General features: G+C 42.2%; 2 protein-coding genes across 7 annotated transcripts in view; one reads left to right on the forward strand and one right to left on the reverse strand.

Moving 5' to 3' along the window:
* The window catches only part of ZFYVE28 (zinc finger FYVE-type containing 28), a 146,010-nt gene extending 134,386 nt beyond the window's left edge, over positions 1-11,624 (reverse strand). For 3 of the 6 annotated variants that reach the window (XM_066317384.1, XM_066317382.1, XM_066317381.1), the window contains exon 1: positions 11,254-11,611. In XM_066317384.1, the coding sequence (XP_066173481.1) occupies positions 11,254-11,292 (39 nt within the window). In that variant the 5' untranslated portion in view covers positions 11,293-11,611. Of the gene's footprint in view, positions 1-11,253 lie in introns of all 6 variants that reach the window. The other 3 variants (XM_066317383.1, XM_066317386.1, XM_066317387.1) reach the window with 3 other exon arrangements.
* A 272-nt stretch (positions 11,625-11,896) lies between these two features.
* CFAP99 (cilia and flagella associated protein 99) overlaps positions 11,897-12,730 on the forward strand; it is a 54,908-nt gene continuing 54,074 nt past the window's right edge. The window contains exon 1 of the mRNA XM_066317390.1: positions 11,897-12,173. The gene's annotated coding sequence lies outside the window, so the exon portion shown is untranslated. The remainder of the gene's footprint in view (positions 12,174-12,730) is intronic.

Below are 12,730 nucleotides of genomic sequence, written 5' to 3' on the forward strand. Positions count from 1 at the left end.
GCATCTCTCTCTTTGCTATGAAGCCATCCCTGTTGCATTCATACATTTGACCATACCTTCTTTTACAGAAGATTTCAGTCATTACAATAGAAAAGTTGCCTAATAAGCAGTAAAAGAAGGGAGGAATAAACAGTGTGTACTAACAGGGTTCAGTAGCCAGACTGTGACTGAGTAACTAAAATCCACATCCTATCATGGGTTTGCAATGAAAAGGTTCAAAGGTTAAGATTAGTCATCGCTGATAAAATTTTTATCCAACACCGTATTTACATCACAGGTACCAGCATTTAGCATCTAATTCCTGTTTTACTATGCAACATTACACAGCAATTTGATTTCACAAAAAGTAAACAAAATATAAAATCTGGAAGTAAAAGGCCCCACCTCAGTTCAGGACTCACATCCTCCAAATTACAGAAGCATTTTAGAGGAAGGAAACCACTTTTTTCCACTCAGAAGTTTTGCAAGTCCATATACACCAGAGATGCTACCACAAGGGGAAGATGAGAAAGACAAAACTAACTGGAGGGACGGCTAGTGAGGCATCTTTTAAAGCATGACTAATTAACAGCTGAAAATCACCATTACCTATCTCCCATATGTTCTCATTTGTAAGCAAGAGCTGGACACTAAATCTAAACATATGGCAACAGTAAGTTGCACTCAATTCTTTGAATAGCAAAGTACATACAATCTGGTCTATTGCTTCAGCTGTAAAATGATATTGCAGGGTAACCTAAAAGGAAAAACCACCTAATAAAAACCACTGAATAGAAAGAAGTGGCAAATGAGGAATAAAATGGTCGAGAAACCTTCAGATTAAGTCCCCCATTTTAGAGATGGGAAGCATGACTATTTGTATTTGAAAGATGCACAGATAATACACAAGTTTTGGATCACACACAACATGCAGGCACATGTGGATATATATAGACAGAGAAATAACTATAAAAAGAGCTGGAACCAACCTCACAACATTTCACTGCTTGACCTGACTGATAACAAATTACTCTGGGCTTAAGCAAAAATTGTGCTTATCTTTCCTACCGTAAAGCTAATGTTTCCAGGAGAAAGGTTGTCACCAATTAACTCTTCAGGATTTTTCATTAATTATTCTTTATTATAGTCTTACATAGTGTATGATTTCTTACAAAGTATGAATTTCTACCAGACACATTTTTTCCTAAATTAATCAAAAAGCTAATCAAGCTGACCAAATGCACTCAACAAGTCAGATGACATTATACAATAGACAACCTCTTTGTTTTACACAGGAAATAAACACAATGAGGCACCTACAATTCACCAACACTGATTCATTAACACCAGAACAGTAGATTATATATCTATGAAGACAGATATACATATATTACACCAAGAAATTAACAGAACATTTCTAATACAGAGCAAAACATGGTTTTAATGTTTTCATACTGAAAAGCATGCGGTCTTTGTAAAGATTAATTCATTTTTGAAAAAAAATTAATCCCAGTTCCGTATCTAAAAATACTTCCAAATTCAGAAGTAAGAGCTATTTTAACATTAACTTACTAGGCTTATTGTATCAAGTATACACAGGACTGTCTAATATGAAACTGCCAAATAGTAACTCCCAAATTTCAATAGAAAAAGAAATAAACTGAAAAACTGTTACAACCTAAGAGTAAGGCTTCCTGAAATAAACTAATAGGCTAAGGAAATAGTGTGGCAAATTAATTGAGAAAATATAACTTGAAAAATAAATGGACAAAAAATTAAATCAACAGAATACAGACTCTAAAATAAAGGTAAGTGCCTAAATGCGCAATAAGAAGCCTTGCTTCCTTGCCTCTTCTAGTGAGAGAAGTGAAGAGAAAAAAGACTACCGCTTTTCTACTTCAGTCCCTATCTCCCTATTATTGCCACTACTATCAGGTCTAGTATCTGTCAAGTATCCTGATTATCAGGAAGAAAAAAAAAATATAGCAGGTTTGCAATTATGCACAAAACCCGACCAAAAACATCTAGGTGGAAGTAGTGTTAGGGAAACAGAAGACATTCCAAGCAGTAAACAAAACTTTTAAACACAAGGGTATGATATAGCCTAGGACAAAAAAAAATTATAAGAAACCAGTAAAAATTAACAAACAAACAAATAACAACAAAGCAAACAAAAACCAGCCACAAAACCCAGTCTTATCAAAAATGAGAATACTTGCTGCAGATATAATATTCTTTTCAAATCTATAATTAGCCAACTGCTTCCAAAAAATCATTAACAAAGAAATTAGCAAAATAGAGTAAAACTACCAAAGATGCCCTTCCATAGAAAACTCCAGAACACCATCACAATAGCTGAAAACAGATTCTCCAACATGAACACATCAGTTCTCAACCACTTCAACACAAAGCAAGTACTAGCCAAATTAACAATTACCACCAGTGAGCACCTGTCAGTGCACAATAAGGCCTCTTCCACTTACTTCCTGCTGATCATGACAACTTCCTTATGCTCAGCTTTATACAAAAAAAAAAAAAAAGTAAGATAGGTATGCAGTGCACAGGAAGATCATTCCTCAAAAGAATACACTGCTACCTATGGTCTTCAAGACAAACCTTTACATCCAGCCAAGCTCGCTGCCTGAACATTCATATCAAAGAGAACCACACTTGAAGAAAAATTACTGCAAAACCAGTATGTCTTTACAGCCACACAAACAAGGCCTGCGAGTGTGTACATTCACAATAAACACCCATGGCACCACATGTCCTTACAGGACTTTGTGCAACCACATGACCACCACTCACCACCAAGGGACACAGAAAAACATAGCTGCCATTCCCACTTCATCTCTTGAACTCTGTGAAGACCTGCAAGATTCCTTAAAATATGAAGGAAAATAAATCATGGGTTCCAGATGAGATTTAAAGGCCCTTTGCATTTTTCGCCTATTCCTTACATTGCATTAACTCCTCCCTATTCTATATAGGGCTTCCATCAATTCCATCAATATATTTTTGTAAGGCTGTTGACTTGACCTGATGTACTAGTCCAGCTTTATAAAAAATACTTAGAAAAAAAATGAAATATTTAGCAATGCAGACATCCACTCCCTATATATGCACCTCAAAACTAAAGTAAGAAGCGGACAGTGCTTTGAGAGGATTTGGAGGGTTTTACAGGAAGAATGCTGATATGTCCTCATTTGTATGCTAAGAGCACACAAATTTTAACAACTGGACCAAGACAGCAAAGTAAAATTTCTGCCTGTAGATTGGTGCTTACAGTAGGAAAATTGGACAGACATTTCTATGAGAGCCCACAGTATTCGTAAAAGAGTTTATTAGATGACAAATATCCAAAAGCCATTTATAGACAAACACTCAAGATCACTTTCAAGCTCAGCTACTTTCTTGGCAGGAAACAATAACCTGAAAAAACTGTGGGTTTGAACATGTGATGAACTCCAGAATTTCAGGAAATGTTTCCTACATTAAAAGGCTACAAAGGAAGGCGAGAATTAGAAGAATGCAAAGCAGAAATGCAGAATACCCTGAGCATCCGGTTAGTTTAGCCTCAGCCACCTATAATTCCAAGATATCAAAGTGCCACTTGATGACAGGAATTAACACATTCCAGCATAAGCATCACCTAATTTAAATTAACCTGTGCTCCATTCCAAAATAAAGAGCAGGCATTTTGAAAGAGTAGGAGAGTCATCCTCCCTTTGTTCTCTCTCAAACTATTTTCTTACATTTCTATGCCAAGTCTTTTCTTCAACCCCATCTTCTTCACCTGTCTCCTCCAGTTTCTTTCCCCCCATTTGCTTCCCTTCCGTTCATTCACCCAGAATGATGTACCCAGTACTGATGTGATGCCCACTCTTACATTATTCATTCTGAATGACTATCAAGTATGAGTGAAGACCCTACAAGAGAAGAAAACTAATTCTACTAATGGCCTACCAGGACTGAGCAAAGTAGAGGCACAATTCAGTTCCTGGTGGTCAGCTTTTCTGGGCATCTAATTCCAAAACAGTATCAAAAGCAGTAACAGTAAGGGAGAGGAGGGTGGCGAATGAAGAGGGAACAGAGAAAGAAGGACCACCTAAGAGATCAGGAAAGCCAAGAGGAACTGTCAGGGTAGAGGCCTAAACAGTAAAACAAAAGAGCCACTGATTACTGCAGTGACAATCAGGAAAACTCTAAAGGCTGCAGGGTACAACAGACAGACAGGATGTACTAAGTCTGATCCACATCACCAAAATAAGGGCAAGACTTTACAGTCACACCAGCAAGGTGTGACTGAGCCAGGAATGCCTTATATTGAAGTTATCCAAACATTCTATCTCCCAAAACCCCTCATTCTTCGTTATATCCTGAATCTAGACTTCTAGAAAATGCATTACAACTTTTGTCACTCACCTGTTTTCAAGCAGCAGGCAGCTGACACTGCCTCAAAGGAAAACCATATCCTATTACACTGAGCTGTCCACCAGAGCCAGGCTAAGTGCTTTGCTTTAGCTGACTTAGGGACAGCTCGAGTTTATAGGGTTCAAGAGCCTCAGTAGGCATGGAATGCAGCAGTTCACTTCCTGAATGCAAGCAGGGGACATATGGCCATTACACCAGTGATCCCAGCTTGTCATTTGAGACGCAATAAATGTTGGAATATTGCATACTTTCAAGATGAAAACAAAGACCCAGCTGACAACAGGTAAGACAGATTCAAATTTCAAATCATTCTTCAGTAAAACAACCAAGCTGGAGAAACTTGCTCTTTCACATTACATGAAGAAGGTGGGTCAGTCTTCAAATGTGAACCAAATAAACACGCACAGTCTTCAATTAATTTATTTTTAACACCATTATTCAAAAATAGTTTTACTGAATTAATTTCAGTCAATGTTGCCAGTATAACTGCCAGGAAAGTAGATCATCATAACTATTAAAGCAGTTAAATGAAGCACATCAACAGCATTTGCACTGTTTATTTTTCAGTTAGTTCAGTAAGAAAATATTCTACTCTGGTCCAGTGCTGAGGATATTCTTAGTGGGTTTCTTTCCTCATCCCTCTAAAATAACCTAGGACAAATGCATTGTGATTTCTAAAGGGTAATTTTTTTCTAAATTCTGTTAAGTATGTTGTGGGAGGAGAGCAACACAATCTAAACATCCAAATCAGGTTTCCTAGAGAAACACCAGAAGATGAGTCTGCAGGACAAGGGACACATTGGGTCACACCACTGGCTGTTTAAAAAAGCTTCTAAAGAAAATCTTTACTTTACTGGTATCAAACACAGCTGTAAGCACTGAGATGCCAACAATTATTACAGAAATCAGAAATATAAAACAATTGAAAATTATTAGTCATATAAAAGAAACAACTTCACTAGCTGTTGAATTGAAAGAGCACAATCTATAGCTCAACAAACTCTTATGCCACAGACTATCGAATTTTTAAAAAGGGTCCAGAGGAAATAATTTCCATTCATCTCTTCTTCATCCCTAGGCATCTGTTACAGGACAGAGAAAGAAAGAACCACCAGACATCACACCAGCCTGATGGACCTTCCATCTAATATAGTATGATTCTACCCACAGCAAACCACATCAAAAATAAATTTCATAATGTAACAAATACATTTCACATCAGAGAAATTAAAAACAAACAGGCAATTCTCTTAGACAATTGCAATAGTGGCCTCCTTCCCTTTTTTAGCTACAGGTAAATGAAGGCTAAGAAATTATATGACTGCAGGTAATCGTCTTGATTTAGCTGCAGTGCTACAATACATCAGGAAAGAATTATTAGCTCCCACACTTGTGTTCAAACCACTAGATGGTGCTTCTAAATGAAGCAATTCAATATGCAAAATTCTGAATAATGCATGATGATTTATAAGTTGCCTTCCTCGGGATTGTTATCAATAACACTGATTAATGTAGTTAAGTAGCTGCAGCCTCTGATCAGAGAGGGGCAAGAAGAATAATTACACAGATAAGTGAGATCAAAGAGCTGATCATTAAAACACTGACTTTTCAAAAACCCAGTAACAGTTGTTTTCTCAAGTAAGAAAAATTCCTCAATCTTCTGTCTTGGAAAGTCATTAGCTGCTAATATAAATATTACATTAACTAATAAATTTTGTTCACAAACTGCTGTGCCTAAAGGTTTTGAATACTGTATGGCACCAGCCAAACGAAATTAAGTTATAAATAGAGTTTATCTGTACTTTCACTGTTCACTGTAAGACATTTTTCCCAAGAATAAACTCACTCTAATTCTCTTCTGTGAACAGCAAACTTTTAAGATCTGGAAATCATAGCTAAAATAAGATGCTAGCTGCTTTCCATCTATCACTGGGAAATCATCCTTTTTCATTCACTCCCTCAAAACACAGTATCAATAGCTGTTTGGCAATTCTGGCAGTTTTGTACTTTTTCATTTCTGACCATTTCCATCCATTTAAATGCTGCTCAAAAAAATTCTCTCTCTTCCTGCATCTCATTCTACTCACCCAATTTCAAAAATGCTTTTTGCATTATGCTAAGCACAGTTGACTGCATACTTTTTTACTACCTTCCATTCTTCTAACAAACTTCTATTCATATTTAAAATCCCTTTTTCTACTTATATCTTTGCCTACAAAAAAAAATCCTGCAAACATATTTTTTCCTCTTACCATTAGAAAACCAAATCAGCTATTTCCTATTCTATTTCCCATCTTTTACTTTTTGGAGTCAGCTCTGCCACTAAGCAACCCCTGACAAGGCTGCTGAGAAAGATTATTCTTCGTGAAGTTTTTGATGTTCAACATTCACCTAGGATTTTTTTTTTTTGTGGGTGTTTTTTTTTTTTTTTTTCTTTTTTTTTGGTTTTTTTTTTTGTTTTAACACTTCTGCTCATGCAAAGTAATACAGAACCTCCTAGAGGTTATTTGTCTATTTTAGAGTTTTGCCACTGGCTCTCACTTTTCTACTTCAGGTGATTGCTCTAGATTTGCTAGGCATACTCCCTTCACCTTACTTGCTTGCTCCAACACACCCTTTTACCATCTATTAGGCTTTTTTTTTTTTTATTAGCATACATATCTGCTGTTCCAAGTCCTTTAACAACTATTGGTACCAATGATTATTACTAGCTATGGCTTACTTTCATAGAAATATAGCTAAGAAGATCCTTAAAATAGTAAGAAAAAGGCACCATGCACAAACATAGAAACGAGCCTTCTCCAAGTACCTGCCATTCCACTTATCCCTAAATGCGATTTCTGATCACAGAGCACCACTGCAGACGCACATTAACAGGCAACAAGAACCTCTTGAAGACGTATCTGTTAATCCAGCTGCAGAAAGTAATTACGAGGTTAAGAAACCCATGAACAGTATTTCAGAACAAACACAGGGAAAGGGAGTAACTACAATTCTCAGCATCTCAAGCACTCCAGGGGGAGAAGATGCACAGCCTCTGAAGGGTGTGAAGGAGCTGTGCTGAGTACCCACTCGTCAGTAAGTGTTCACTCCTAGCTACAAGCTGGGTCATTTCCTCAAACCCACCCTCACATTCTCATGGGAGTTAAGACGGGCTTTTATTTAAAACAGGCACTGAGGGCACAGCTGCACTTTGGTCAGGAGAGGAGTGTTAAAAACACACCTCACAAAACCTCCAGACTTAATGCATGTTTTGTGAGCATCCTTTAACGGGGGCAAGGCATCCACAAAGCAATAGCTTTACTACCAACGACTATGCATTTTGGCTGGATTACAGGAACATAAGAAATTCTTTACCTTAACTGCTAGAAGTTCACATTTACTGTGTGAAAGAAGCTAGGAGCAAAAAAACTCAGAGACATAAAGATCAAATAAGCAATATTTTAAAAGTAAAAATATGAAAAATAAACACACACTGAAGATGTTTCAGTCTGTTATGCTAAACAGACTAAAAACATCCAAGTTGTGGTTAGAGAGAAACTTTTTTTCCCATCATACCCGAAACAGCTCTTTCAAAATATCAATAAACATGAGCACAATTCAAAGCAGGTACCCCTGTGAGCTAGTTACCCACGCATTTTGCAAGCTAGTCTCCAGATTTAAACAGCAGCATTCACAGAAATTACTCTGAATTCTTTGGATATCAAATGCATTGCATTTCTGCAAAACTAGTTCAGTTTTGTTTTTGTGCTGGACACTCGGATCTGCCTGGGAGCAGGTTCTGACCGGACACCTGTGGAATGCCCCAGCAGCAGACGGTACAAGATAAGAAATTCCCTGAAGTGGCAGGGAACATTTCTATTATATCTGTGCATACAAACGAGTATCCTAATTGAGAAGGGATCATTCTTTTGTCCAGGAAGGTGGCCTGGGGAGCCTGCAGTGTCCTGAGGAGGTCAAAGAGCCGGTTGTTCCACCAATGTGCTGCAAATCAGGAACACTACTGCTTCAAACCACCCCTCTTGCTAAAGTGTTGAGAAGCAAACACCAGCCTCCCCTCCAAACACTTAAAAACGCATTGAATCCACAGTCCCCAAAAGCAGAACACATATTACAGACAACATTTTAAAAATTAAACAACTATCGATGTGGCACAGGAGGCTGGAAACAAAATCTTGTCTCTGCTCTGTCTCCAATACATCAGTTAAAAGTCTGCCTCCTAGCAGCTCTACAGATCACATCACTGCTATTTAGTTCATTCTCTGGTTACCTCTACCACTGGCATTTGATCTGGTTTATTAAAATCTGGCATATCAGCATACCTGAGGAACAGAGCTGGGCAGGAAGAGCACTGACTGCACAAGAATCTAGGGAAGTCGTGCTGTTCTCGTGACATGCTCACAACATTAGTCAAGTCTTTCCACTTCCTACACCCACATTTTCTCTCCCATTCTTGGTATGTTCAAACACACGCAGCAGTTACCATGTAAATGTCCTTGCCTCGATGCAGGTCCTGCATCTTGCAATAACTGATGGTTACTCCAAGAATTTTGTGATTCCACCTTGTTATGCTCTCTGTTCCATTCCATTTCCTTGTCTCCACCATTGAAAAAGATTAAGTTGAATTCATTTACATATTTTGGGGCTGTGTCTTTTCAGGGATGAATTATGAACTAGTTCCCCTAGGATTAAGCCAAACCACATATTCAGGTTTCTGAGCAGGCTATGCTACGAATTTGCTGCATCCTGATGTCATCCCACCCCTCACCTTCAAAAGTACCTCTGAACGGCCACCAAAGCTCTGGACCAAATGTCCAGTGTTACCAAAATCTGCTGCCATGCAGAAGTCTTATTATATGGCAGCAGGACCCGGAATACTTCCGAAGAAGTATTCCCCCATCACCGGGAGTAGCAAAACCTAACTGATCAAATGCACCTGGGTGCCCATAGTACCTAACAGAGGGTTACAAGTAACATTAAGTCCTGAGAGCCTCCACCACAATAAATATTCAGGAAAAATCCTCTTCAAAATGGATTATATTCAAAGCAAGCCCTGGAACCCACTGACTTTATAGGAAGGAATCCTGGCAAATGCTTTTAAATAAAAAAGCAAGCAATACAACCAGGAAAGGTAGCCTCTATATGTGATATCTTCTTCTCACCTTCTATAAAACAAGTGCCATTCAAACTTCTGTGTATTTAATGACATGATCCATACCCCCTCAACAGGCACACCAGGAAAAATACCTTTTTCTGAAGCTCTTACAATTTGCCAGCAACTCATTCTGAATACCAAAACAAAAATGATGTTGCAAGAAAAGCTGTTGGCAAAGAAAGTACAAAGGCTCAACAAAAAGCAGTGGTGCTGGTTGTAAACCAACAGCAATAGGTGTTCCGGATTTATGAAGCCCTGTGTTATGCCACTGGCCTGAAGAGTTCCTTCACCCCAGAGAAGCCCCACAGAACTTGAAGTATACATTGTTTAAAGCAGCCCCTGAATGTCAAACATACACCTCACAACAAAGGCAGTAATAAGTTTCATCACAAAAAGATAAAATCTCCATTAGAAAGAAAAACAATGGGAAGACTAATGAGTTTTGTTTAAAAAATATTGACAAAAGTTATATTCACAATTTCTTCTGCATTTAAGATTAACAGTATTTCCTTTTCTTCATTAGCTATTCTTCCCTTAGTTTTTCTCTTCTATAAAACATATTAAAATAAGAAAATTCAATGAAAGTTATAGATAACTTGTTGCTGTATTTTAGGTTACTAAATCTCTACATTATCTCCCTTACAGCTATTAGCAGCAACATCTGGTAAGTATGTGTTCTTCAGCAGTACTTGAAGAGTTATGACTACAGGTAAAATCCATAAAACCAGCATAATATGAACTTTTATTTTGCAACTCTTTTGGGTTTTTTTTTCCCCCTGCAGCATGCTGGCCATAATTTAGCCAAAAGAACTGAGTACATGGAAGGTTTACAAACTGTGATTCAACACTATTACTGATTGTAAAGCATAGGAAAAAACGAATTATAGAGACCAAGAGGAACCAAAATTAAATCAAATACTTCAGAAAGTTAATAATTAATAACTATACTGACTGCCGTAATGCCTGGACAAGAAAAAGATGCTCTAGAAGTTCAAAACCAGTAATGTCCTTGATTTACGATCCGAACATCACACGCCAGACAAGATCACTCTCCAGACAGTTGTTACTTAACTCGTGCCAGAAAAAGATTATTTCATTGCAAAGCAAACTGCGATTTTTGGATTCCTTCCAAGAATTTCAAAGCGAGACGGGCACAAAATACACACCTACAGAGCACCTTCCAATAAATCTCCGAACTCATGAAGTTTCCAGGTGTACACACACAGCGTTAAGAGCACAACAGGAGCGCCCCAACATCTCCGCGGCTCCGGGCTCCGCGCAGCCCGCAGCGCTTCCCGGGAGCGCCGCCCGGGCGCGGCTGGGCACAGCCGCCAGCTCCGCAGCCGCTCCGCGGGCTCGGCGGCGCCGCGCAGAGCCCCGAGCAGAGCCCCGAGCCCGCCCCGGGCCGCGCTCCCCCGAGCCGGAGCAGCCCCGCGGCTCCCGCGCTGCTTTGTCATCCCCCGCCGCAGCGGGCGACGCGCTCCGCGCCCCCGGAGCCGCTCCCGCGGCCGCGCTCCGACCCTCAGCGCCCGCGGCTCCGCTCGCCCCGCACGGCGCCTCCCGGCCGCGGAGCGACCCGCGGCTGCGCGCCGGGATCCGCCGGGAACCGCGTCCCGACTTCCACTCGCGGGGTGACGGTGACCCCGGGAAGCGGCGCCGGGAAGCGGCGACTCCTCGCAACTTGCCTTGGGTTTGTACAGCCACTTTCTGAACCTGTTCATCATCACCGCGGCCGCTGACACCCCGCCGCCGCCGCTGCCACGGGGGCTGCCGGCTGCCCGCCCGCGCCGCTCAGAGGACCGAGGCGAGCCGTGCCCCTCGCCGGGAGGCTCCTCCGGGTTGTGTTCTCCTCCTGCTCCGCCGCCTCCTCCCCCGGAGCGGCCGCCGGGCGCTCCCGTCAGCGCAGAGACCGTCCGGCGGCTCCGCGCGCTCCGCGCCGCCCCGACCGCCCCCAAAACATTGCGCGGCCGGCGGCAGCGCCACCCCACCGCGCACGCGCGACGCCGCCCCCGCGCCCTCCCCTCCCCACCCAATCGGGCGGTGGCCTGGGGCGGGGCCGCTCTGTCGCCCCGCCCACCCGGCTGCTCATTTGCGTAACACGCGGAGGGGGCGGGGAGACTGCGTCCGAGCAAGCCACGCCCTGGCGACCGCCTTGTTGCAGTGAATGCCGGGAGTTGTAGTTTTTCCCGGGCCTGGCGGCGCGCTTCCTCTCGAGGATCGCAAGCTTTATCTGCGCCCGCCAGCGCTGCTCGTGCTCCAGCAACAGGCGGGTCACCGAACGCTGGCTGCCCGTGAGCGGAAACACAGCGGGGCGAGGAACTAGCTCCTTGGCAACGGCAGCAAACAACCGCCGCCATTTTGTTTCCTCGCGCCCGTAGTTCCGGGTCCCTGGTCGCGCCGTTTCGCAACACTGAGGCGAGCTCACAGCAGGACTACAGCTCCCAGCAGCCCTCGCGCCCTGTGGCAACGGCGCGCGGGATCCCTGCGGCTGGAGGGGCCGCGCGGGGACACGGACGGCACGTACCCGGGGGGACAGTCAGGAGCAGCCGGGGACGGGCACCGCAGCGGTGGGGACCGGGAGCGGCGGTGCAAGGCAGATGTGGCCGTACGTGACAGCTCCGGAAAGAAAGCCGGGTGCAATTCCCGATGCGTGAAAGTGGCGGGTGCCCTGGGCAGGCTTGGGACTCCCTCGTTCCCTTATTTGCGTACAATCATAGACTCACAGAATGGTTTGGGTTGGAAGGAACCTTAAAGTTCATCTATTTCCAACGGCCCTGCCATAGGCAGGGACACCTTCCACTAGACAAGGTTGCTCCAAGCCCCATCCAGCCTGGCCTTGAACACTGCCAGGGATGAGGCATCCACAAATTCTCTGGGTAATCTGTGCCAAAGTCTCACCACCCTCACAGGGAAGAATTTCTCCCGAATACCTAATCTAAACCTATCCTCTTTCAGTGCTTATAGTCATTAGATGTTTATAAGTACAACAGAAAAGATCAAGGGAGCCTGTGTTACACTGGGTTGTTGGGCTTTGCTCCCTGAAATTTTGAGCAAGTAGCCAGCCTTGGAGTCAATTTGCTAACCCAGCTCATAAACATAATAAACTTATTTACAGAAGGTTTTGTACAATAAGTATTTATTTGCAAAGTTCTACAAGATAAG

Source organism: Sylvia atricapilla, chromosome 4 (genome assembly GCF_009819655.1).
Source record: "Sylvia atricapilla isolate bSylAtr1 chromosome 4, bSylAtr1.pri, whole genome shotgun sequence".
Lineage (NCBI taxonomy): Eukaryota > Metazoa > Chordata > Aves > Passeriformes > Sylviidae > Sylvia > Sylvia atricapilla.